General features: G+C 44.3%; 1 protein-coding gene across 1 annotated transcript; it reads right to left on the bottom strand.

Moving 5' to 3' along the window:
- Nucleotides 1–1,613: 1,613 nt before the first annotated feature.
- mxd1 (MAX dimerization protein 1) lies at nt 1,614–27,045 on the bottom strand. Its single transcript, XM_084180969.1, has 6 exons — nt 26,189–27,045; nt 25,332–25,431; nt 14,214–14,243; nt 4,196–4,310; nt 2,533–2,692; nt 1,614–2,303 (listed from the first exon to the last, which is right to left on the bottom strand). Exons 1-6 carry the CDS (start codon nt 26,253–26,255, stop codon nt 2,104–2,106), a joined length of 672 nt encoding a protein of 223 aa, XP_084037095.1. The 5' UTR covers nt 26,256–27,045; the 3' UTR covers nt 1,614–2,103.
- Nucleotides 27,046–27,538: the final 493 nt, after the last annotated feature.

Below are 27,538 nucleotides of genomic sequence, written 5' to 3'. Positions count from 1 at the left end.
ATCTCTTGGGTGGAGAAGCCATTTTGTTTCAGGCCCTCAGGCACAAAGGGAGAAAGCCCACTGTAGCTTCCCACCATCACAGCAATGCCAAAGTACAAACACACCAGCTCCACTTTTACATTTTATACATTTTTATATTCAATTTTTTTTATATTATATACATTTATTTTCCTTATTTTCCTGTTGATAAAGAGGATAGACTTTAAAATAGATAAATATAATCAACCACAAATAAAACAATTTCAATTCTAGGAGCACCGTGCCAATTTTGAAAGGACACAAAAGCCTATAGGCACAATGACGGTTCTAAAAAAGCTCTGGATTGACTATGCTGTGCAAACCAACTATACATAGAAACCCTCACAACAAAAACAACTAAAGCATTAATGAATTAAATAGATATATCTATATATTTACATCTAATATAACTACTTTTTTTTGTTTTGATAAACAGATCTTTCTGTGTAAACTATTTACATAAACATGACAACATTTTGCATAAATTATATCTAACTATATAGACAAGGCAGAGGAGAGTATCTTTAGTGTACAGTAACCTTTCTGCTCTTTTCTTTTCAGAGGTGAACTAACTCACAAGACATTGACCTTCCTTGTAATGTGCTCTGACTGAAAGGCAAAGCAAGTCAGCAAATCTGTTGTGTTCTGCTTGTGGGTAAACTGAAGCAGATAACTAGATCCTTCCTGGCTTTAAAATCTGAAAACACTCCCTCATAAATATGGATGAAGGTAATGCTCTATCTGGCCTACTTTCTCTCGAACATGGAATGTGCTTTAATCTCTCCACTGGTCTACTTTCAACAATTACCAGTAACTTACTGTCTGTCTGTTTAACTTCAACACATATTCAAGTGACTACCACTGGCTACAGTACATGACTAGCAGCAACACAGACACACACATTAAAAGATGAGTTAGACGCCACCGTAATCAGAGAGATTCCCATCCCCCCATCCCATAACAATCTCATGCTGCACACTGTTCTTCATAACACGTTTTTTTCCCCAACTTATTTTCCATCATAAAACTTCAGAATGGCAGGTGTGGACTTAAAAGTACAGGGTATGCCAAAATAAAAAATAAAATGTAATAACCCCCAATTATAAGAGCCAAAAACATGGAGGTATGTATCCAACCGCTAAGCCAGGTAGAGGAGAGAGGGATGGATGTATTGCTGCTGATCACAACAATGACGTGGTTGTGGAACATGGATGACATCACACCCGTGCTTAGTGTTGTAGAACTCCCAGTGAGGACTTTACATGTAGACCGTGCAGGTAGACAATTATTTACCATAAAGACTTACTAATAGACTACACCTGATAACATTACTACAATAGCTGAAATGTCTTTTAAGGAGACATACAGTATATTGATTAAAATGACCACAACTCTTTGACCCAGACCCTTCCTATACTGTCTCTAAGTGCTAAATACCATGCTCCGATTGGTCACCTGGTTAGTCAGGTGACATAGCCCTGTTGTCTGTACCACCACCTATGGAGGGGCCAGTCTCATTGGAGAAATGGGCGAGATGGGAGCTAGAGCTGGGGGTCGAAGGGTGGGGGGGGGGGGGGGGGGGGGGGGGGGGGGCAGTGAGGTGTAGTGTTGTAATCACATTCTCTAGCTGAAGTCTTTGTTCTCGGACGCTGGGAGCTGGAAGGGGGAAACAGCATGGATAAGTGAAAACCTCTATGCTCTGCTCTTACACTGAAACAGACAGCAGAGCAGGAAGGGAGGGAGGGGGTGGGGTGGGGAGGTGGTGGACACAGAAAGGGATGGACGGAGGAGTGTCTTCCAAATCCTACTCATCTTATTGGACCAGAGGCTCTGAATGGGCAGTGCCAGAGACTGATCCTCCATTCTGGTTGGCCGATGGACGGTTGAAATGGCATGATGGGTGTCTCAGGTGTTGGCGGTCTGAGGGGGAAAGAGAGGTGGAATATAGCTGGAGGAGAGGTCTTGGTCAGAAGGCCAGTCCTGCTGGGAGTGAGGTCTGATTGGCAGAGACTGGTTGGTGGCGCGAGTTAACTTGACGATAGAGGGATGCAGTTGCACGGGGGCCAGAGGTCGAGGGCTGTGCTCTTATAGGCTGCAGCCCAACTGCTTGGCCTTCTCCTGAGTGTTTTGGTTCTGCAGGCGCAGGCTGGCACTGGAGTAGCCCTCGTCACTGCAGCTGCTGCGCAGGCTTCCCCTCTCGTCAGAGTCACTCACACTGCTGGTGCTCCACTCCAGATCCCCCAGCAGGTAGTCGGTCCCCTCCACGTCCACATCCAGCTCCTCCTCTGTAACACACACCACAGATGAATACTACGCACTCACCCTAAAACACACATCTGCTCCACTGTGACCACAACACAACTACCTTGGATTACCAATGTGGAATGCACAATTTTTTTCATATCACTGAACAGTGTCTGTATCTATACCTTGGTGAACATAACAGCCATGGCCATCAACAATAAAGCTTTACAGTGCCAGCTAATATTGGTCATGTGTGATGTGTGTGCTCACCCTGGTCTGAGTCAGGATTGTTGGAGGAGACGGTGGATCCTGTGCTGTCCATACGTGTTCTCTCCACCCCTAGCTGCTCCAGACGTCGTTGCAGGTGCCTCTGCTCCCTCTGCAGCTGGTCTAAGGTATGCTGGGCTCTCCGTTCGCTCTCCTCCAACCTCTACAGCACACACACATACAGTCAGACAGCATCCTCACTTTGTGTGTGTGTGTAGTATATGTGTGTGTATGTGAGGCGTGTGTGTGTGTGTGCATTGTGTCAACTGCACTAAGACATGCTGATATCTCCTCTTGCCCTCCTGCAACCTCTGACCTCAGTAGTGTATGTAACAGTGATGCAGTGAAGTAACTGTCCAGTGAAAATCTAACTTTTAAAAGTTCATATTCTGTTAACTCATACTCAAATAATGTTTTTGACTCATCCATTCCAAAAGAAAAGCTGCTTTTTAACAAACTAGTGCTGAGTGATTAGCGCTTTTTGAGGTCTGTTCGGTTTCGGTTCGATTATAAATAAATTATCACGGTTTTCGATTTCGGTTTCGATTATTTGGGTTGGATGCTGTAACACAGAATAAAACAATTAATAAAAGTCCCATGATGGTAGTGACTGCCAATTACTGCGTATCACTTATTAACCATCATTTATTCACATTACTTTAATAAAATATTTCAGTTGTGTATATTACATTTGTTTCACTCCAAGTCATCATCTCATCTATATAGAGCAGCTGCCTATGCTGTCTGACAAAATCACTATTTTAGTAGTTCTTCAAAGTAAATAAGGCATATTTTATGACTGCTGAATACCAACTACCAATCACTTAGATCATGTATTTTCAGGTAGAGATACCTTGCGAAGCAACAGCTGCTCTCTATATCCCCTCACGATCGTGCATTCTTCTGCCTCTTCCGTAGCAGGCATAAAAGAAACAGACACCGGACACGTAAGTGCGCAATGGATTATGGTCATTTTAGCTAATTACCACGTTTTATGCGCTAAACTATGTAGAATATTGGCCTGTTGAAAACTACAAGTCCCTACTACATCGCACAGTTCAGGCTGGATCTGATTTATCTCTAGAGAAACTGTGCAATGTGCGCATTGAGCTCACAGAAGAAGAAAAAATCACAAAATGGAATTCAAATAATTGTACCGACATCGGTCAATTAGTTGTTTAAAAACAGAAAGATAACCTACATTTTGGTTAATCGCTCAGCACTATAACATACTTTATTACAATTTTAGAAATCTGGAAACACTGGACAGTTAACTTTAATATACTGTACTGGCCTCATCCACACATAGTTAACCATGGACATGTTCCTCTACAGGGTAGGTAACCCTAGTCCTTGAGTGATGCAGGGTTTAGTTTTGCCACTTTACTCCACCTTAAAATCACCTCACCAACTGAGCTGTGTACTCTAAAACAAACCCAGATGTACACTAGTCACTCACCAGAGTTAGTGCTATACTAATTACCCTCTAGCTAGCCAGGGTAACAGATCTCTTTTTGTTTTAGTCAACCCTGTTGCTGTAACCATGCCAAGGGGTTAGCTAAGGCAGAAACAGACTAGCCCCCTCTTCTGACCTCTACAATGGTCAACCAAATTGCCCCCTTGAAACAGTAAACACTTGGAACTAATTACTTCCCCGCCCACCCACCCCAATGTGTTTCTTGGCTCTCATCAACAGGCTGAGGGTGGTATGCCTGTTGGAGTCTGGTCCCAATGGAACGAGGGATTTCAATCGCTCTAAACACAGCCGTAGGTGTGCTCTTCTGCAGAGAGAGAGAGAGAGAGAGAGAGAGAGAGAGAGAGAGAGAGAGAGAGAGAGAGAGAGAGAAGCATCATTTAATCAGTTCCCTTAAACCCTCTCAGCAGTCATTGTTCAACTCATATGGAGTCAGCTCTCTAGCTCCCTGTAGCTCTTCTGCAGTAATTTCACCTAGGGCCTGCACCTGCTCATGACTCTATAAATGAAATGGACTGCATCAAACAGTCTTCCAGAAATGTTTAATCTGTTCTGGTAAGGGAATGAGTGTGATTAGGCCTAAAAAACAAACACTTTTTGAAGACATGTAGGTCCATTTTTAAGTTCCATTTTGAAGACGCATGTATTGGATGTTTCTTTTCAACCATGGTAAACCAAGTCACATTTACAGTGGAATCATCTTCTATACAGATGTCGTATCTTAATTTGAACCCTTTCGTTGCAGGAGGAAAATAATCCTGCAGCAGGAGGATTTGAATATCTGAAGAAATATTTAGAATCTCTGCCAGGGGGAAGCCAGAAGCGGTGTTTATATGCCATGCAGTACCGTACCTACATAGTACCTTATGTAGGCTACGCGTGGAATACAGCACATCTCATGGGAATTCTTATGTGGGTTATAATAAACTGACATATTTGTAGGGGGTAGATGTATTTTTCGTTAGGGAAAAACCATTTTGTAGATAAATTGTTTTACTATATGTTGAAGGCAAGCAATAAGCAGAATACATTTTTGTTTTCCTCAGTGCCTGTGTGGTTCAGCGGTTACAGCCGCTTACCCCGGCACACATATGCAAGAGTCGGCATGGGTTCGAATCCGGCACACTGCCCTTTGACTCAAGGATGAATGTCTATTTTTGATGCATGAATTCTGTGTGGTTACATGGTTAAAACAGAAACAACTCAAAAGGTTAACAGTTTAGGCATTAATTCAGAGTGGTTAAAGTTATGGGCGGGCTATGGTTTGGGGAAGGCTTAAAACGAAATAATTTAAAACAACATGCCTATGTATCATCAGTATTCATAGGGGACGCACAAATATCATACCCTCCCCCCCCAAAAATGCTAACCTCCCCTTTTATTGTCATGGTCAGAGGTTAGCAAAAACATTTTTTTTTTTTTTTTGGGGGGGTATGATATTTGTGCGTCTGTAACTCTCACTCATCATTATACACAATTCATTCTGGTAGCATCCAAATGAATGTAGAAGTGTTTAGAAACATTATATTCTTATTTACAATAAAAGTGACTCCAAAATGACACAATACATTATCTACCATTCATTTCTATTGGGCACAAAATAATCTGAAACACAACCAAAACTAACAGCAAATGCAAGTTTGTAGATTCACAAGCTGGCTACAAATGACTACTTTAATACACATAAGTGAATTTGGTCCCCTAAAATGGGGGGACTATGTAAAAACAAAGTGCTTTAATTTCTAAACAGTTCACCCGATATGAATGAAAATAACCTCAAATTAAAGCTGACAGTCTGCACTTTAACCTCATAGTCATTCCAAATCCAAAGTGCTCTAGTACAGAGCGAAAACAAACCCCCAAAAAGTCACTGTCCCAATACGCAGACATCGACACTAGGGGGGGTAAATTGCCTTTATTTCAATGAAGTAAAACTAATAGTCACATCAGAGAAAAGTGTCTCAGCTCAAAGAAATAGTCTTTGGATAGGCTCAAATACATAAACATCTTGACAGCTTTACGAAATTCATATATTAAAGCCATACAATACAGGCTTTCAATCCACACTACAGACCATAACTAAATTGACAAATTATACATAGCTTAACTATAAAACTATAGGTTTTCACACCTTGTATTATGTGACAATGGATAGGCTAATGGGTAGCCAACAGAATGTAGCCTATTGAAATATTATCAAATGGCCTATTGCAACCATCGATGGCACTAGATTATCGCCAGCTGATGTCTTGTTAAACCATCAACACAAACAAAATTCACCCACACTGCTGATCTCAATTACAACCACTATTGGTAACCTCATTACCACTCCTTAAAATATGTTGGTGTTACCTAGTCCTGCTTGTGTAGGGGACATGAGTTGGTCATGGTCACGGTCACGTGATGAGGTAAGCCCTGCCTGCGAACTTCAAAACCATTGTCTGCCCTCGGCCCAAGAGTCTGAAATGGTCTAAGATTTAGTTGCTCCCGTGGGAGGAATAATGGTCTGGGGCTGTTTTTCATGGTTCGGACTAGGTCCCTTAGTTCCAGTGAAGGGAAATCTTAACGCTTTGACATTCTAGACATTTCTATGCTTCCAACTTTGTGGCAACAGTTTGGGGAAGGCCCTTTTATGTTTCAGCATGACAATACCCCCGTGCACAAAGCGAGGTCCATACAGAAATGGTTTGTCGAGATCGGTGTGGAAGAACTTGACTGGCCTGAACAGAGCCCTGACCTCAACCCCATCGAACACCTTTGGGATGAATTGGAACACCGACTGCGAGCCAGGCCTAATCGCCCAACATCAGTGCCCGACCTTACTAATGCTCTTGTGGGTGAATAGAAGCAAGTCCCGCAGCAATGTTCCAACATCTAGTGGAAAGTCTTCCCAGAAGAGTGGAGGCTGTTATAGCAGCAAAGGGGGGAACAACTCCATATTAATGGCCAAGATTTTGGAATGAGATGTTCGACGAGCAGGTGTCCACATACACTACATGACCAAAAGTATGTTCGCCCTCTGGTTGGTGTTGTCATCAGAACAATGTAGCCCTGTTTGAACAGACTAAGGGCGATTGACAAGCATTCCGGACAATAGAAAAACTAATTTCCTTGTTTACCACAGCAAATCTACTGTGGCAATTTACCCGACACTTGGTATGAATGGAAACTAATGTTGGTGTAGCCTACTGTTATTATTTTATTTGTTTCCTATTTATGTTATCCAAAAGTGTCTGGTACGGTAATTTCTTATCAAGATCGGGGGTAAAATATTTGAAATGTGAAACTAACTCAAGCCAAATCAGGGGGATTGCGTTATTTGTACCAGATGTGCGTGGGCCGGAATCGAACCCACACGGTAGGCCTTTACGTGTGCACTGAAGGCAGCAGCCCTAACCGCTAGACCACCCCAGGCCACGATTTAACTCTATTTTGACAGTTCATTCGTAACCTTAGGAACGACTTGACACTTGTATGTCATAGCCTAGTGGAGACCAATATCTATCTTGTGTTATACAAAAAGATGGTTGTTGATGTGTATGGCTGAATTTCAGATACATCTTTGTACATTTGAATGCTGCAGTAATAGGACCTAGGACTAGCGTTTGAGCGTGCGAGAGAGAATATTATTATGATAGCAAGTCCTGATCTCAATGACTCGACTGCCCCAACATGGAAAGAACTGCTCATTTTCAGGGATTCACGAGGCTCATTTGAATTTCCTGACGCAGCAGGAAAATTCTCAGCGATCAAATTAAGATCCGACATCTGTAGTTCCATGTACATTTCAACAACATTGTTATTAAACACAGAGGAGAGGTGTGGTGATCTGTCACGGTTTCGGCCGAGACTGCTCCTCCTCCTGGTTCGGGCAGGCTTCGGCGGTCGTCGTCCCCGGAGTACTAGCTGCCACCGATCTATGTTTCATGTTCGTTTGGTTTTGTCTGGATGTTGTACACCTGTGTCTTGTTAGTCCTCGTTAGTGTCCTATTTAGTTCTCGTTGTGTGTGCTTGTCGTTGTGTGTGATTGCGCTTCTGTTTCGTGTTTGGAGCTACATTTTTCCCTCCAGTGTTTTGGAGAGGGTTGTTTGCACATGTTTGTGCGTCATTCGTTTTGTCGCCTGTGTGCGTCGTGCATTTTGCCTTCGGGCTTATTGTGCTTCTGTTGTATATATATAATATATATTGCACTAAAGCCTTTGGACTGAGCCTCTGCGTCCTGCGCATGATTCCTACACCACACCCACCTTCAGCACGCCTTGACATGATCACTAGATTTACATTAAGCTGTTCTGTATCCCTTTATTTATCACACCTTTATCTCCACTCCTCACTTCCCCCTCGCTCTCTGTGCTTTGCAGCTAAAGAGGTGTCGGTGGGTGACCACAATACCCTGTTACACAACACACATAATACACTTCCAACTGGAGGCTGCTACATGCACACACAGGCAGGCGGGGGGAGGCACAACCATATTTACTGCGTGTGTGTGTGTGTGTGTGTGTGTGTGTGTGTGTGTGTGTGCCCCAAAGGCCACATGTGCATGAGTGGGGTGAACTTCAATTGCACAACGATTGCACAAAATGTGGGCTAGTTGAGAAAAATGTTGATGTTATTTGTAGCTCAAGGCTAGGAGTATGGAGAATACTTAGTACTGGGAGTACTCCAGAGGGATATGAGATCATAGCATGTGTTTATCCATTTCAACTGCAGCATGAATGAGTAATAACTATTCTAATGCTCCTGGGTAAGAGAGAGACACCGAGAGCCAACGTGGAAGACCGACACACACCCCCTCTTGCTCTCCAATAAACACACAGGAGAGGCAAACAAATACACAATGGAGTGGAACACATCCAGGTGATGTTCCTCAGAGGCTTAGCTTAGTATGAAATAGTCCAAAGGGCAGAACACTGGGATGACATAACGTGACAGAGTCAGGTTACATAGTTGGCCAGCTCCACCAGGCAGGCTACGCTTCTATGGGACTCAACATAACAGAGGACTTGGACTGAGGCAGGGTGGTGGGCGTTTAAGTGGGTTCATACGAGCAAAAATACAGTGCCTCTGGAAAGTATTCAGACCCCTTGACTTTTTCCACATTTTGTTAGGTTACAGCCTTATTCTAAAATTGATTAAATCGTTTTTTTTCCCCCTCATCAATCTACACACAATACCCTATAATGACAAAGCAAAAATAGTTTAGAAATATTTGCTAATTTATATAAAATAAAATAAAGAAATATCACATTTACATAAGTTTACAGAACCTTTACTCAGTACTTTGTTGAAGCACCTTTAGCAGCGATTACAGCCTCAAGTCTTCTTGGGTATGACACTAAAAGCTTGGCAAACCTGTATTTAGGGAGTCTCTCCCATTCTTCTCTGCAGATCCTCTCAAGCTCTGTCAGGTTGGATGGGGAGCGTTGCTGCACAGCTATTTTCAGGTCTCTCCACAGATGTTCGATCGGGTTCAAGTCCGGGCTCTGGCTGGGCCACTCAAGGACATTCAGAGACTTGTCCCGAAGCCACTCACTCCTGCATTGTCTTGGCTGTGTGCTTAGAGCCGTTGTCCTGTTGGAAGGTGAACCTTCTCCCCAGTCTGAGGTCCTAAGTGCTCTGGAGCAGGTTTTCATCAAGGATCTCTCTGTACTTTGCTCCGTTCATCTTTGCCTCGATCCTGACTAGTGTCCCAGTCCCTGCCGCTGAAAAACATCCCCACAGCATGATGCTGCCACCACCGTAGGGATGGTGCCAGGTTTCCTCCAGAAGTGATGCTTGGCATTCAGGCCAAGGAGTTTAATCTTGGTTTCTTCAGACCAGAGAATCTTGTTTCTCATGGTCTGAGAGTCTATAGGTGCCTGTTGGCAAATTCCAAGCAGGCTGTCATGTGCCTTTTAATGATGAGTGGCTTCCGTCTGGCCACTCTACCGTAAAGGCCTGATTGGTGGAGTGCTGCAGAGATGGTTGTCCTCCTGGAAGGTTCTCCCATCTCCACAGAGGAACTCTAGAGCTTTGTCAGAGTAACCATCGGGTTCTTGGTCACCTCCCTGACCAAGGCCTTTCTCCCCGATTGCTCAGTTTGGCCGGGCGGCCAGCTCTAGGAAGAGTCTTGGTGGTTCCAAACTTAATCCATTTAAGACTGATGGAGGCCACTGTGTTCTTGAGGACCTTCAATGCTGCAGAAATGTTTTGGTACCCTTCCCCAGATCTGTGCCTCGACACAATCCTGTCTTGGAGCTCTACGGACAATTCCTTCGACCTCATAGCTTGGTTTTTGCTCTGACACGCACTGTCAACTGTTGAACCTTATATAGACAGGTGTGTGCCTTTCCAAATCATGTCCAATCAATTGAATTTACCACAGGTGGACTCCAATCAAGTTGTAGAAACATCTCAAGGATGATCAATGGAAACAGGATGCACCTGAGCTCAATTTCAAGTATCATAGCAAAGGGTCTGAATAATTATGTAAATAAGTTATTTCTGGGTAAAGAAATAAATAATAATAATAATCTAAAAACCTGTTTTCGCTGAATACTTTCCGAAGGCACTGTAGGAGTGTGCTAGGAGATCAACACTGAGCCTCCATTGTTTGAGTCTCTAGACACACACAGAGGCTGACAGAGGGAATGAGTCTCACTGTCCTATCCTCTGGCAGTATGTTAGTGTTTATCATTGGCAAAGCAAAAATGTAGTCTTATGTGTCAGAATAATATGTCTAAGGGTCCATGCTGTAAATCATTTCAGAATATTTGTCATACCTGTTGTCATTTCTCTCTGCCTCCTTCTTTCCACTCCATTCCTCTTTTGACCTCACCCTCTCACCGTCCCCCCCTACTCACAAGGCAGGCAATACGCTTGACCTCATCTTTACTAGATGCTGTTCTTCTACTAATCTCACTGCAACTCCCCTCCAAGTCTCCGACCACTACTTTGTATCCTTTTCTCTCTCGCTCTCCTCCAACACTACTCACTCTGCCCCTACTCAGATGGTAATGTGCCGTCGCAACCTTCGCTCTCTCTCTCCCGCTACTCTCTCCTCTTCCATCCTATCATCTCTTCCCTCTGATAAATCCTTCTTACTCCGATCTCCTGATTTTACCTCCTCAACCCTCCTCTCCTCCCTTTCTGCATCTTTTGACCCTCTATGTCCCCTATCCTCCCGGCCGGCTTGGTCCTCCCCTCCTGCTCCGTGGCTTGACGACTCATTGCGAGCTCACAGAACAGGGCTCCGGGCAGCCGAGCGGAAATGGAGGAAAACTAGACTCCCTGCGGACCTGTCATCTTTTCACTCCCTCCTCTCTACATTTTCTTCCTCTGTTTCTGCTGCTAATGCCACTTTCTACCACTCTAAATTTCAAGCCTCTGCCTCTAACCCTAGGAAGCTCTTTGCCACCTTCTCCTCCCTGCTGAATCTGAATCCTCCTCCTCCTCCCCCTCCCTCCTCCCTCTCTGTGGATGACTTCGTCAACCATTTTGAAAAGAAGGTTAACGACATCTGATCCTCATTTATTAAGTCAAATGACACCGATGGTCCTGCTCACACTGCCCTACCCTATGCTTTGACTTCTTTCTCCCCTCTCTCTCCAGATGAAATCTTGCGACTTGTGACGGCCGGCCGCCCAACAACCTGCCCGCTTGACCCTATCCCCTCCTCTCTTCTCCAGACCATTTCCAGAGACCTTCTCCCTTACCTCACCTCGCTCATCAACTCATCCTTGACCGCTGGCTATGTCCCTTCCGTCTTCAAGAGAGTGAGAGTTGCACCCCTCCTCAAAAAACCTATACTCAATCCCTCCAATGTCAACAACTACAGACCAGTATCCCTTCTTTCTTTTCTCTCCAAAACTCTTGAGCGTGCCGTCTCTAGCTAACTCTCCTGCTATCTCTCTCAGAATTACCTTCTTGATCCAAACCAGTCAGGTTTCAAGACTGGTCATTCAACTGAGACTGCTCTTCTCTGTGTCACAGAGGCTCTCTGCACTGCTAAAGCTAACTCTCTCTCCTCTGCTCTTATCCTTCTAGACCTATCTGCTGCCTTTGATACTGTGAACCATCAGATCCTCCTCTACACCCTCTCCGAGTCGGGCATCACCGGCGTTGCTCACTCTTGGATTGCGTCCTACCTGACAGGTCTCTCCTACCAGGTGGCGTGGCGAGAATCTGTCTCCGCACCACGTGCCCTCACCACTGGTGTCCCCCAGGGCTCAGTTCTAGGCCCTCTCCTATTCTCTCTATACACCAAGTCACTTGGCTCTGTCATATCCTCACATGGTCTCTCCTATCATTGCTACGCAGACGACACACAATTAATTTTCTCCTTTCCCCCTTCTGATAACCAGGTGGCGAATCGCATCTCTGCATGTCTGGCAGACATATCAGTGTGGATGTCGGATCACCACCTCAAGCTGAACCTCGGCAAGACGGAGCTGCTCTTCCTCCCGGGGAAGGACTGCCCGCTCCATGATCTCGCCATCACGGTTGACAACTCCATTGTGTCCTCCTCCCAGAGTGCAAAGAACCTTGGCGTGACCCTGGACAACACCCTGTCGTTCTCCGCTAACATCAAAGCGGTGACCCGATCCTGCAGGTTCATGCTCTACAACATTCGCAGAGTACGACCCTACCTTACACAGGAAGCGGCACAGGTCCTAATCCAGGCACTTGTCATCTCCCATCTGGATTACTGCAACTCGCTGTTGGCTGGGCTCCCTGCCTGTGGCATTAAACCCCTACAATTTATCCAGAATGCTGCAGCCCGTCTGGTGTTCAACCTTCCCAAGTTCTCTCATGTCACACCGCTCCTCCGCACACTCCACTGGCTTCCAGTTGAAGCTCGCATCTACTACAAAATCATGGTGCTTGCCTATGTAGCTGTGAGGAGAACGACACCTCCTTACCTTCAGGCTCTGATCAGACCCTAAACCCAAACGAGGGCACTACGTTCATCCACCTCTGGCCTGCTAGCCCCCCTATCTCTACGGAAGCACAGTTCCCGCTGAGCCCAGTCAAAGCTATTCGCTGCTCTGGCACCCCAATGGTGGAAAAAGCTCCCCCACGACAGCGGAGTCACTGACCACCTTCTGGAGACACTTGAAACCCTACCTCTTTAAGGAATACCTGGAATAGTCTAACAGTAATCCTTCTACACCCCCCCTCCCCCAGTGGTGGTTGTCCCACTGGCTATCCTAAGTTGAATGCACCAATTTGTAAGTCGCTCTGGATAAGAGCGTCTGCTAAATGACTTAAAATGACTTAAATGTAAATGTAATGCGTTGACAGAGACAATAGGAAGCAGGAGTGAGATGACTGCCTTCCCTTACAGTTAGGCGAGTGTGTGTAGGTTTATCAAGCCTGAGGAGTCCACACACACACACCTGCTGTGCTGATGTTCCCAGGCCTAAGCTCCAGAGCCATGCATTACTCAGTCTGCCTACCTGCCTGTCCATGTCCACTGAGCCATTAGCCCTGGTTAAACCAGAACGCCACCCAGACCCTGCCTAGAACACCAGAGGGACAGGGATGCCGCCAGGGAGAGACTAGGGAGGCTAAGGACAGTTCAGGGACAGCCAGGGAGTGGCCAAAGAGAGTCCAGGGAGAGGCCAAAGAAAGACCAGGGACAGCCAGGGAGAGGCCAAAGAGAGTCCAGGGACAGCCAGGGAGAGGCCAAAGAGAGTCCAGGGACAGCCAGGGAGAGGCCAAAGAGAGTTCAGGGACAGCCAGGGAGAGGCCAAACAGAGACCAGGGACAGCCAGGGAGAGGCCAAAGAGAGTCCAGGGACAGCCAGGGAGAGGCCAAAGAGAGTTCAGGGACAGCCAGGGAGAGGCCAAACAGAGACCAGGGACAGCCAGGGAGAGGGCAAAGAGAACCCAGGGACAGCCAGGGACAGGCCAAAGAGAGACCAGGGATAGCCAGGGAGAGGCCAAAGAGAGACAAGGGACAGCCAGGGAGAGGCCAAAGAGAGACCAGTGGTCCCTTGTAGGATAAGCAGTAGGATTATCCTCCAAGCTGCATTCTGCACTGTTCATTTCCCTGTCATAACTATCTCTGGTGCTCCTAACTATCCATGTGGGAATGAGGAGAGATTCACTGTCTAATAGGGTGATCAGACAGACAGACAAAAAGACAGACAGAAAAACAGACAGAGAGACAGAGACGGAAAGACCGACAGAGACAGACAGAGATCATGATGTGGGAATCGACCTACCTGTTCTTCTCCATCTCGTTGTGTGTGGATCTGTGAACAGAGGGACACAGAGGTTAGAAACTGTCCTTACAAATCATCACACAGCTTCAGTAAAGTGCTTTAAAAAGATTCCTCTCCTCTCTGTTTGCCACCACTGCAGTCAGACATTTTTATTGCAGCAAGAGAGAGGCTTGTGTTTGGCCCAGTCTCTGCCCGTTTCCCAGCAGCTCTCTGAAGGAGCCCAGTACCATGGACCCCCTTCCACCACCTGCTGCAGCAGCCTGGAGGACTTTTAGGTGGTTAGCCTCCCTTATGTCACTAGCAGATTTCCATCCAGCCTCCTCTCTCAGGTCACCTAACCTTGGGAACCCCGCTCTCACAAGTTTGGCCCACAAGTTAGCAGAGGTCAGCACTCTGGTCCGGATGAGGGATTGTGGAACGGTGGCTCCCCCATAATCCAAGCTCCAGGCCGTGAAACATCTCTGTGAACAGTTAAGAGTCTCTTTCCATGCCCTAAGCACAGCGTGGTAGAACAGAGTATTGGTTAACATAATGACCTGCACAAGATCCAACAGGAACAAGTGCCTGTCATATCCAAGGCCCCCTGCTCTCCTAAGAACAGCCCATGCAGTGTCTCTCCAGCACACCCCCTGCTGGTACAGAAGTCTCTGTGCAGCTTGTACACAGAAAGCCTTCACCCTGCACCCAATGTCCACCAGGCCTTGGTCCCCCTCATGCTTACTCAGGTTTTTGATGAGAGTCTGTGGGGGGTCCAACACCATCAGCCTGTGCCAGAGAATTGAATCACCCATGTTGTTAGTGACCAGGACCCTTCCCCTGAAAGATATCAGAGGCAACAACCCCGCCATTTACACTATTTAGACAACCCCGCAACCTTGTCCGCCAGCCCCTCCCAATTTCTCTCCTGAAATTCTGAGGTCCCCAAGAACACCCCTAGGAACTTCATTCTTCATGTAGCTCCCCAGGAAGATATTAAATCCTTCTCTGGCCCATCTCCCCATAAAATCAGACCCTCACTCTTCTCCCAGTTCACCTTAGCTGATACCGCCCCCTCAGAGAGAGAGAGAGAGAGCGCAAAACAGAGAGTGAAAGAAGGGGGAGGGGTGACAGAGAGAGATAGTGAAAGAGAGGGTGAGAGAAGGGGTGTAGGGTGGCAGAGAGAGAGTGAGCGAAAGAGACAGTGAGATAAGGGGGTGGGATGTGAGAGAGAGAGAGCGCGATGGTGATATAGATAGACAGAGAAATGATTTAAAGGCCTCCTGCATTGCAGTATACTGCATCGTTCACCAACAGCCTAAGGTCCTACCAGCTCTACCAACAAGGGCACACAGACACACAGCTCTCTCTCTTCAGAATCCACACAGCGCCAGGAAGCCGGTCAAGTTTTTTTTTGGTGAGAGAATCTGCAGAGCAGGATTGAGGTCAATTCGGAATTTCTGAATTGAATTCAATTCAAAACAATGAATTAGAATTGGCCACACCCCACAGGAAGCAGAATTTGAATAGAAAAACAAAACAATTCAACCAAGAGGTGAAACATGAGTCTCATTAATTTGACAAATATTTTATCATCAAAAGGATATGCCACTTATTAATGCAAAGAATACACATAACATTTCAAATATTAGTTTAATTATAACTCAGATGTCAAACATTATTTTTCTTTGTCATGAGATGTTAGATTGTCCCCTTCCATACTGCAGTGTTTGATCTTATCCATTCTGGGAAAAAAATTGTTTTATATATTAAAAAAAAACATTAAGAGAATTATGAATTATTAAAGACAACTCAAAACATGATCCTATAATATTTCCAGACTACTGTAATTATTTTTAATTGTTTTAGGAGAATACGTTTTCAACCTTATGCTATATGGTATTGGTAACCATACATGTCAAAATAAAATGTTCTATGATGATGTTTAGAATAATTAATTCATTTGGATTTCATTTAATTTAAATTATACTTCCTTTAATTCAAATTAAATTCAGATTCTTCTTCCTGTGGGGTGTGGCCAATTTAAATCAAGTTCAAGAGTTGAATTGGAATTAAAAAGCAATTCGCAACTCAATTCAGAATTGCTCCATTGAGTGTAATTTGCTCAATATTAGGATATTCTCCTCTTTTCTACTTTTGTCTACTCTAAAATAATTTTATTCTGTTGTTGCTAGCAATATTCATAAAACACAGAAAAAGAAAAAATTCCCACTTTTTTTATTTATTAAAAAAAAAAATGCGGACCCCCTTCAGTACCTGGTTGCGGACCCAGGTTGAATATCCCTGCAAGGGATGTTAACAGTTAACCGTTAAAATTAAAATAAATAAAATAAACTTGGCCTGTCATGCTTATCAGTCTATAGGTTAATTTGCATAATTTTGTGGAATGAAATTGGTGTCAGAATTTAACAAATCTCGTCAGTTATAAAACTGGAAGTGTCTTTGTCGACCGGAATGATTATTTTGCCGAAAATAGCAGCTAATGTACAGTGAGTTTAGAGTTAGAAAGTAGCTTTCTTGCATCAACTAATGTCTATCTCTACATTTACATTTACATTTTTAGTCATTTAGCAGACGCTCCTATCCAGAGCGACTCTAGTCAGAGTAAGCCTGAGCAAGCCAGAGCGGAGACTCGTTGCTAGGCAACTCACAGACACAGGCTGCAGGGAGCATTGGGAGTCTAGAGAAAGGAGCAGCACGAAGCAGGAGTTGCAGCGATGGGACAAGACTGTAACTACTGGTTTTCATATCAACTTTCTTTCATTTTCCAGAAGCCAAAGACACAATCCTTGTCATATTAACAACCCATCCTAGCATATTTATTTACAGTTTTCCTCTTTCTAAGGGAGATGTTTAATCTCTGTCACGTGAAACGGCTCGCAGCAGGTGCTTCTTTTAGAACAAATTACATTTTGGCAAATGTTTGAAAATGATGTTTTACATTGTCTGCTTCATTGGAGTAGTTGTTCAATAATATGAGAGGATAGGCTTCCTATTGTCGTATGGTTTTTTAAGCTCTTAATGAAAAATGTCCATTCGTTCCATGCCAGTGGAGGCTGCTGGTGGGAGGACGGGTTCATAATAATGGCTGGAACGGAGCAAACCATGTGTTTGATGTATTTGATACCATTCCACCAATTCCGCTCCAGCCATTACCACTAGCCAATCCACCCCAATTAAGGTGCCACCAACCTCCATGCATACTACACTGCTCAAAAAAATAAAGGGAACACTAAAATAACACATGCTAGATCTGAATGAATAAAATAATCTTATTAAATACTTTTTTCTATATATAGTTGAATGTGCTGACAACAAAATCACACAAAACTTATCAATGGAAATCAAATTTATCAACCCATGGAGGTCTGGATTTGGAGTCACCCTCAAAATTAAAGTGGAAAACCACACTACAGGCTGATCCAACTTTGATGTAATGTCCTTAAAACAAGTCAAAATGAGGCTCAGTAGTGTGTGTGGCCTCCATGTGCCTGTATGACCTCCCTACAACGCCTGGGCATGCTCCTGATGAGGTGGCGGATGGTCTCCTGAGGGATCTCCTCCCAGACCTGGACTAAAGCATCCGCCAACTCCTGGACAGTCTGTGGTGCAACGTGGCGTTGGTGGATGGAGTGAGACATGATGTCCCAGATGTGCTCAATTGGATTCAGGTCTGGGGAACGGTCAGTCCATAGCATCAATGCCTTCCTCTTGCAGGAACTGCTGACACACTCCAGCCACATGAGGTCTAGCATTGTCTTGCATTAGGAGGAACCCAGGGCCAACCGCACCAGCATATGGTCTCACAAGGGGTCTGAGGATTTCATCTCGGTACCTAATGGCAGTCAGGCTACCTCTGGCGAGCACATGGAGGGCTGTGCGGCCCCCCAAAGAAATGCCACCCCACACCATGACTGACCCACCGCCAAACCGCTCATGCTGGAGGATGTTGCAGGCAGCAGAACGTTCTCCACGGCGTCTCCAGACTCTGTCACGTCTGTCACGTGCTCAGTGTGAACCTGCTTTCATCTGTGAAGAGCACAGGGCGCCAGTGGCGAATTTGCCAATCTTGGTGTTCTCTGGCAAATGGCAAACGTCCTGCACGGTGTTGGGCTGTAAGCACAACCCCCACCTGTGGACGTCGGGCCAGCATTCAAAAGTGACCAAAACATCAGCCAGGAAGCATAGGAACTGAGAAGTGGTCTGTGGTCACCACCTGCAAAACCAGTCCTTTATTGGGGGTGTCTTGCTAATTGCCTATAATTTCCACCTGTTGTCTATTCCATTTGCACAACAGCATGTGAAATGTATTGTCAATCAGTGTTGCTTCCTAAGTGGACAGTTTGATTTCACAGAAGTGTGATTGACTTGGAGTTACATTGTGTTGTTTAAGTGTTCCCTTTATTTTTTTGAGCAGTGTATTTTCTGTTGGTCACATTTAACTGTTTGGAACACATTTAACCGTTCGTTAACCGGTTAATGGGGGTTGGTTAGTCATCAACAAAATTGACCGAAATGTCCATCCCCTGCACTACACTACACATATGAGTGCTTGATGACTCCAGACAGAGAGCACAGTTCATATGACAGATCAGCACAGTAAAGTACAGCTGACTGGTAGAGAGATGACTAGGGTTGGGATATGAATACAGCTACTAGTGTAACCCATTTCCCATGTGAGGGGGATGGGGGTGGGGCAGGCATGCCATTGCCAGAGGATCGTCTCAGTCCTTTGGACTCATTGGATCTCCAGCAAGACACATTCCTGAAGGGCTCTCAGTCATTGATGACATTACTATAACACCTCTCCCAGGCCGTATTACTGTACAGGACAGGGCCACCTCCCCCCTCTACTTTACATTCTGCCTGGCCTGCTGTACATGGGGAGCCCATGCATTACTTTACTATCATAGAAATAGAACCAATCATTACAGACCTATTGACTTGAATGGTGATTACTGTTCTAGTGATTATAGTTATATGTGTACAGTACTCTCTGTAAAGTACTCATGGTTCCCTCCACACAGTCCACCATGCATATACCATTCATATACCATTCATATACCATTCATATACCATTCATGTACCATTCATGTACCATTCATATACCATTCATGTACCATTCATATACCATTCATGTACCATGTGGTCCTCTGTAGCTCAGCTGGTAGAGCACGGCGCTTGTAACGCCAAGGTAGTGGGTTCGATTCCTGGGACCACCCATACACAAAAATGTATGCACGCATGACTGTAAGTCGCTTTGGATAAAAGCGTCTGCTAAATGGCATATTATATTATATTATATAAAGTACAGTTGTCAAGTGACCAATGCAATAACCAGTGATTAAGGCTACAATGTATTGAAGCTATGTAGTACTACTAGGCCCTACACACATGCTAGCATGCTAGAAGAATCCCTAGACTTCCAGTCATTGCGCTAACGCTAGTTAGCATTGGCTCGTGAAACTACCTATAACCTCCTTCATACTGGACACAGAGACATAAAATACCTTTAAGAGAGAGAGAGGTGGGAGAGGAGGAGAAAAAGAGAGAGAGAGAGAGATGTGGAGGACTCCATGTCTGTAATGGAGGAGCCGAAGCTGAGAGTAAGAGCAAAGCAGAGCGAGGAGAGAGAGAGAGAGGGTGAGAGAGAGAGGGGGAGAGAGAGAGCGAGAGAAAGAGGGGGGAGAGAGAGGGGGGAGAGAGAGAGAGTGGGGGGAGAGGGGGAGAGAGCGCGGGGGAGAGAGAGCGGGGGAGAGAGAGAGCGCGAGGGGGGAGAGAGAGAGTTAGTTTTCACAATTCAGAGGTTAAATCCCTGCTCTTCGCAGATGACCTGTGCCTGCTGTCACCCACAGCACATGGCCTACAGCAGAGCCTGGACCTGCTAGAGCAGTAGCCCTTGCAGTAACCCCCCAAAATACTAAAATAATGATTTCCAGAGAAGATCCAGATCTCAGGGAATTATACCAAAGTTAGCAATTGGTACAAAATATATAGAGTACTGCACCCACTACAATTACTTAGGTTTAAATCTAAGCTCAGCTGGACACCTAAATGAGGCAGTGAATGAACTGAGAGAGAATGCACGCTGGGCATTCTACACCATTAAAAAACCAATTCAAATTGAAATACCTATTAGAAATAGACTAAAACAAATTGAATGTGTCATTGAACCAATTGCACTTTATGGCAGCAAGGTGTGGGGTCCACTTGTAAAACAAGATTTCACCCATTGGGATAAACACCCCATTGAAACCCTGCATGCAGAGTTCTGTAAGATTCTCCTACATGTCCAGAGGAAAACTACAAACAATGCATGCAGGGCAGAATTAGGCCAATATCCACTAATAATAAAAACTCAAAAAATAGCAATTATGTTTTGGAAACTATACGGTGACCCCCTCTCATATCATTACCAAGCCCTGCAATGCCAAGAGCTGAGCAAAGAAAAGAGTCCCCTCATCCAGCTGGTCCTGGGGCTGAGTTCACAAACCTATTCTACTAACACACTGAAGCCTCAGGACCAGAACATCCAATCAATCAGAATAAACCAAATTATAACAGTCAAAACAAAACTACATTACCTATTGGGAAACACATACACAAAGCAAAATGCAGGGATATCTGGCTCTAAATCGTTAAATAGTTTGCCAATGTGGACTGTTGACGGTTACTGATCAAAACCAAGAAAACCTTGACAAAGTACATGCTCAGTGAGCACAGCCTTGCCATTGAGAAGGGTAGACACAGGATAACCTGGCTCCCTGTAGAGGAAAGACTGTGCAACCACTGCACCACAGCATAACCTGAGACAGAGCTGCATTTCCTGACTAAATGTAAAAAATATAAACAATTAGATTGTGTAATTTCCCCAAATTTGAAACCCTTATTCAAGTTGACAAAATTGATTATTATTATTTTAATATTGTAAATGAATCACTTAATCTCCAGAGAACGCATTGGCAATATGTACGTCATGCCAATAAAGCAAATTGAATTGAAAATGTAGAGGAGAGTGGGAGGAGAGAGAGGAGGGAGGAGAGAGAAGAAAGGAGAGAGAGAGTGCGAATGAGGGGGGGCGGTAGTACTACTGACACACCAAACACACCGACTACCTTCCCCCACCGCACATACACACACACCATAAGGAAACTGGTGGAGACAGGGTTGGGTTCGGGGCTGCTCCAGTGTAGATATACTGGTCGGCTGACTTGAAAGGCTTGCCCTACATTACACAAAGGTTCGGAAACAAATTCCCCCCTTTTCATCAGGCTAGTTCAGTCAGTCATCTATAGCGCCTAGAGCAGGCCCCACTCACATGTGCAAAAACATAAAGTTTAGCAAAAATTTGATTAAACTAAATGCAAAAGCAGCCTCATGCCACAATCAGCTGAATATAGAGTATCACAGAGAGGCAGGGTGCTATGGTCAGATGGGACATAGGCTAGTCTAACGTGTTTTTAAAAGCAAAGCATTGTTTACACTTGTGTCACATCCTCTGAACTGGTACATAATCCTCAGTCATTAGTATTTAACATGAACATTTATGACTGGTGCTAACACTGAAATGCTTTTCCTATCCATTTACATTTACATTTACATTTTAGTCATTTAGCAGACGCTCTTATCCAGAGCGACTTACAGGAGCAATTAGGGTTAAGTGCCTTGCTTAAGGGCACATCGACAGATTTTTCACCTAGTCGGCTCGGGGATTAGAACCAGCGACCTTTCGGTTACTGGCACAACGCTCTTACCCACTAAGCTACCTGCCGCCCCTATCCATGGGGGAACATACACTGAGTGTACAAAACATTAAGAACACCTGCTCCTTCCATGACACAGACTGACCAGGTGAAATCTATGATACCTTATTGATGTCACTTGTTAAATCCACTTCAATCAGTGTAGATAAAGGGGAGGAGTCAAGTTAAAGAAGGATTTTTAAGCCTTGAGACATGGATTGTCTATGTGTGCTATTCAGAGGGTGAATGGGCAAGACAAAATATTTAAGTGCCTTTGAACAGGGTATGCTAATAGGTGCCAGGTACACCAGTTCTGTCAAGAACTGCAACGCTGCTGGGTTTTTCACACTCAACAGTTTCCCATGTGTATCAAGAATGGTCCACCACCCAAAGGACATCCAGCCAACTTGACAACTGTGGGAAGCATTGGAGTCAACATGGGCCAGCATCTCTGTGGAATGCTTTCGACACCTTGTAGAGTCCATGCCATGATGAATTGATGCTGTTCCGAGGGCAAAAAAGGGGGGATGGGGTACAACTCAATATTAGAAAGGTGTTGATAATGTTTGGTCTACTCAGTGTATCCTTTCTGCAACTACCAATTAAAATTATACTGAGCAAAAATATAAACGCAACATGTAAAGTGTTGGTCCCATGTTTCATGAGCTGAAATGAAAGATCCCAGAAATGTTCCATTCGCACAAAAAACGTATTTCTCTCAAATTTTGTGCACAAATTTGTTTACATCCCTGTTAGTGAGCGTTTTTTTCCTTTGCCAAGATATTCCATCAACCCGACAGGTGTGGCATATCAAGAAGCTAATTAAACAGCATGTTCATTACACAGGTGCACCTTGTGCTGGGGACAATAAAAGGCCACTCTAAAATGTACAGTTTTGTCACACAACACAATGACAGATGTCTCAAGTTGAGGGAGCGTGCAATTGTCATGCTGACTGCAGGAATGTCCACCAGAGCTGTTGCCAGAGAATGTAATGTTAATTTCTCTACCATAAGCCATATCCAAGGTCATTATAGAGAATTTGGCAGTACGTCCAACCGGCCTCACAACTGCAGACCACGTGTAACCACGCCAGCCCAGGACCTCCACATCCGAGCCACCCAGACAGCTGATGAAATTGTGGGTTTGCACAACCAAATAATTTCTGCACAAACTGTCAGAAACCGTCTCAAGGAAGCTAATCTGCGTGCTCGTCGTCCTCACCAGGGTCTTGACCTGACTGTAGTTTGGCGTTGTAACCGACTTCAGTGGAAAAATGCTCACCTTCGAATGACCACTGGCACGCTGGAGGAGTGTGCTCTTCACAGATGAACCCCGGTTCCAACTGTACCGTGCAGATGGCAGACGTGGGCGAGCGGTTTGCTGATGTCAACGTTTTGAACAGAGTGCCCCATAGTGGCGGTGGGCTTATGGTATGGGCAGGCATAAGCTACGTACAATAAACATAATTGCATTTTATTGATGGCAATTTGAATTCACAGAGATACCGTGACGGGATCCTGAGGCCCATTGTTGTGCCATTAATCCGCTGCCATCACCTCATTTTTCAGCATGATAATGCACGGCCCCATGTCGCAAGGATCTGTACACAATTCCTGGAAGCTGAACATGTCCCAGTTCTTCCATGGCCTGCATACTCACCAGACATGTCACCACCCATTGAGCATGTTTGGGATGCTCTGGTTCGACGTGTACGGCAGGGTGTTACAGTTCCCGCCAATATACAGCAACTTCACACAGCCATTGAAGAGGAGTGGGACAACATTCCAGAGGTCACAATCAACAGCCTAATCAACTCTATGCGAAGGACATGTGTCGCGCTGCATGAGGCAAATGGTGGTGCCTTAAGTGTGCCTTGAATTCTAAATAAAATCACCAAGTGTCACCAGCAAAGCACCCCCACACCTCCTCCTCCATGCTTCACAGTGGGAACCACACATGCGGAGATCATCCGTTCACCTACTCTGCGTCTCACAAAGACACAGCGGTTGGAACCAAAAATCGCAAATTTGGACTCCAGACCAAAGGACACATTTCCACGGGAAACTTTAAAAGTTCTTGAAATGTTCCAGATTGACTGACCTTCATGTCTTAAAGTAATGATGGACTGTAATTTCTCTTTGCTTATTTGAGCTGTTCTTGCCATAATATGGACTTGGTCTTTTACCAAATAGGGCTATCTTCTGTATACCACCCCTACCTTGTCAGAACACAACTGATTGGCTCAAACGCATTAAGAAGGAAAGAAATTCCACAAATTAACATTTAACAAGGCACACCTGTTAATTGAAATGCATTCTACCTCATGAAGCTGGTTGAGAGAATGCCAAGAGTGTGCAAAGCTGTCATCAAGGCAAAGGGTGGCTACTTTGAAGAATCTCAAATATAAAATATATTTAGATTTGTTGAAAACTTTTTTGGTTACTACATGATTGCATATGTGTTATTGCATAGTTTTGATGTCTTCACTATTATTCTACAATGTAGAAAATAGTAAAAATAAAGAAAAACCCTGGAATGAGTAGGTGTGTCCAAACTTTTGACTGGAACTGTATATTATTTTATTTATTTTTTACATACATTTTTGGGATGGAAAAACACTTTTAGCATAAACTTAAATGACGAAAACCAGATATAAAGTATGTAGAAAAGATAATGGAGCTATATATTTTTTAAATTATATAATCTTTGAGAACTAACAATCACCTAAATGAATGTGTTACTGTACATGTATGTACTGGTGTCTCTGTCAGCCCAAGCTGGAGAACTAAGCGACCCAACACTCCAAACCAAATATTGTAATAACATCAGGTTCCTATTACAACGGACTGAGGCTTAGGTATAAATAGACACGTACAACCCTTCCTTTATCCCTGTTTAGCTTTAATGTCTAGTTATCTACAGTTCCTGCCTCGCCCGGCCACCCAGACAGACACCCTGACACAGATAGGGCTAGGTAGGACTACTGTAGGAGGCTTTCACACCTAGGTGTCTAGGTAAGCTGGATAACATCAGAAAGACAGACAGACAACTGGCCAGGCCAGGTGAGGTTGTCCCGTCCTTCCTGGAGGAACGCCGGTCAGGGTGAACTGCCTGACTGCTGCAGTTTGTCCTTGGACACCTTGATCGACCTCAAAAGGCTTGGATTTCCCACTATTGTATGTAGCTACTTGCTAAACTCCGTCTGAATCGGATTGATATTTTTCCCATCTGGGTCACTGTTGGGGCTAAAACTGGACAACACAAATGTCTTGTTCTCTGATAAACGGATCTTGCATTTACAGTTGAATGGGTATTCCCTTGAGGGGGTCTACTTTACACAGGGGAGTATAGACAGAACTAGGTCAAATGACTATACCTGCTACTGGAGTTCTTCTTGCTTTTATTTTTCTGTTTCAAGCTGTCCTTCTCTTTGCTGCTGGTGAACGGTAACATGGAGGCATAGCCATGTTCAGCTTCTGGAAATAAATGAGCAGGATATAAATCAATCCAGCACTGTAATTCACAACACAGTGCAATGAATGCATTCAATGCAACCATAGACATTCCAATGAAAACTGATGAGGGCCATAAATGTGAGATGAGGGAATACTGTATTTTGTGGCTAGGTAAGAAGTGACCTATCATTTGTATCACGTTTGTAGTTATATAGCTTGAGTATAAACATACAAAAATCTTGATTTATGATAATTTCCCCCCCTTTCAGCCAATGATGTCATCTGAACTGGAGTAAACCCTGCTGGCTACCCAGCCGAACCACAACATAGAGAATGGAGAGTGGGGAAATCGCTTGGACAGAACATCAAGATCAAATCCATTGGAGCAAGCATGAATCCTTCCCGTGTGAATGTGACAAATAATGTATTTTTCGATCAAACGAGGTCATTTCTGAATGTCTGTAAAATTGCAACACTATACTTCAAAGTGTTTGTAATATAAAACATCCCCTGTATGGTCGACTGTTTTTGCTGCTGACATTTGTTGTTGCTGTGAGCATATTACTGCCAGCTGGCCCCATTATTCGATGTACAATGCAATTATTAATACATGTTTTTAACATCTGGTCTGCATCAATAATCAATCAATCATTTATAATTAACCTGATATAAATGGATTATGACAGGTGCACTCCCCAGCAATGCAATTGAGGCAGGGTAGCTCACTAATTATGTTTTATTTTTTAAATATGAGAAACAAAATATGTTTACACTATACCTCTTTCTCTGCGATCAAGGTATTCTGCTGCTTCGATCAACATCTGCACCATTTCGATCGCCGCCATTTTCAACAATAACACTAATAAAATGACAATCCGGGTCAGATTCAGAATTTGGATACCTAGCTACTCAACTGCTTCTGACTGTAGCTAGCTAGGTTACTTCACTTTCGATGTCGGTTTTCGGTAATGGAAAATAAGCAAGAGATTAAGGCAATTTCTCGACAACAGAAGTCAGTTATCGGTGTGTGTGATACTGCTCTTGATGACTTATTTATTTACTAAATGTTTTTGTCAAATTCGCTTGGCTGATGCTGGCTCGCGGTTACAATCGCTGATACGGGTGCGGGCAAGCTAAATGCTAGCTACAATGTTTGTGGAAATCACTAACAAAAATATTTCAGGCAGAAAGCCTTGTTCTTGAAAAAGTAAAAATGACAATCCGCAGAGGGCTCTCAAAAACAAATGACGTTATAATTTATTAGCCGCACAGAAAATGTACAGCTGCACAAACTGGCATGAAAAACGAACGTCGACCCGGTTAACAAATTAGTCTGCTTTACCTATCAAAATTTGGTACGCTTGTGATATAACCATATAAACAATTAATGTGAGGTCTATTCGAAATTTCGAACCAGCGAATGTAGTTAGCTATCCAACGTCAAAACAGCCTCGTCAAATTCAAATACTGTATCTAACAATCTGCCTAGTTATCCTGGTCGATCACGTGTGGGTCGTCTCGAGCTGCAAAGGCTGACACTAAAATGTTTATAAAAAAAGACTAGGTCAAAAGAGCAGCTACATAAACTGCTACCTTGCAACAGTGTTTATCTGAACGACAGCAGTTGTGTTGGTAAACTACTGTATGTTTGCCAGAGAGTTTATGTGAGCTGTGATGCGATTGGGTACCCTAAAAAGTAACACCAACAGGGCTGTCACATACCGAGTCATGTGCAACTGGTTAACATTTTCGCCATTTTGGCGCAATCGTATCACATTAGTCTAACTGTTATTACATGTAAAGAGCCACAATGGAGTCTTGTTTCTCTACTGTTGTTGGCACCAATGAGTGTTTTGGCTTGCCATTGGTTGTTCGTCAACAACTCGCGCGTGAAAGACCACGCCCCGTGGACATGCTGCTTTCGCTGTGTACATTGGTGATTGGTTTTTCAGTGTTGTTTGCCTTATTTCGAGTTCAGTGGTTGGTCGAATTCACATGCTGCGCCACCATTGGGCAACTTCATTTAGCATTGCCTTGTGCCCCGGGTGAGTGGCGATTTCAATTAAGGACCGATGGAGTGGTCTAAATTGTACATACTCCGACTGACAGAGGCACCGGTTCATGCAAA

Source organism: Coregonus lavaretus (assembly GCF_964263955.1).
Source record: "Coregonus lavaretus genome assembly, chromosome: 17".
Taxonomy (NCBI): domain Eukaryota; kingdom Metazoa; phylum Chordata; class Actinopteri; order Salmoniformes; family Salmonidae; genus Coregonus; species Coregonus lavaretus.
The sequence above is the reverse complement of the archived record's forward strand: the minus strand, read 5'-3'. Positions and strand labels throughout refer to the sequence as shown.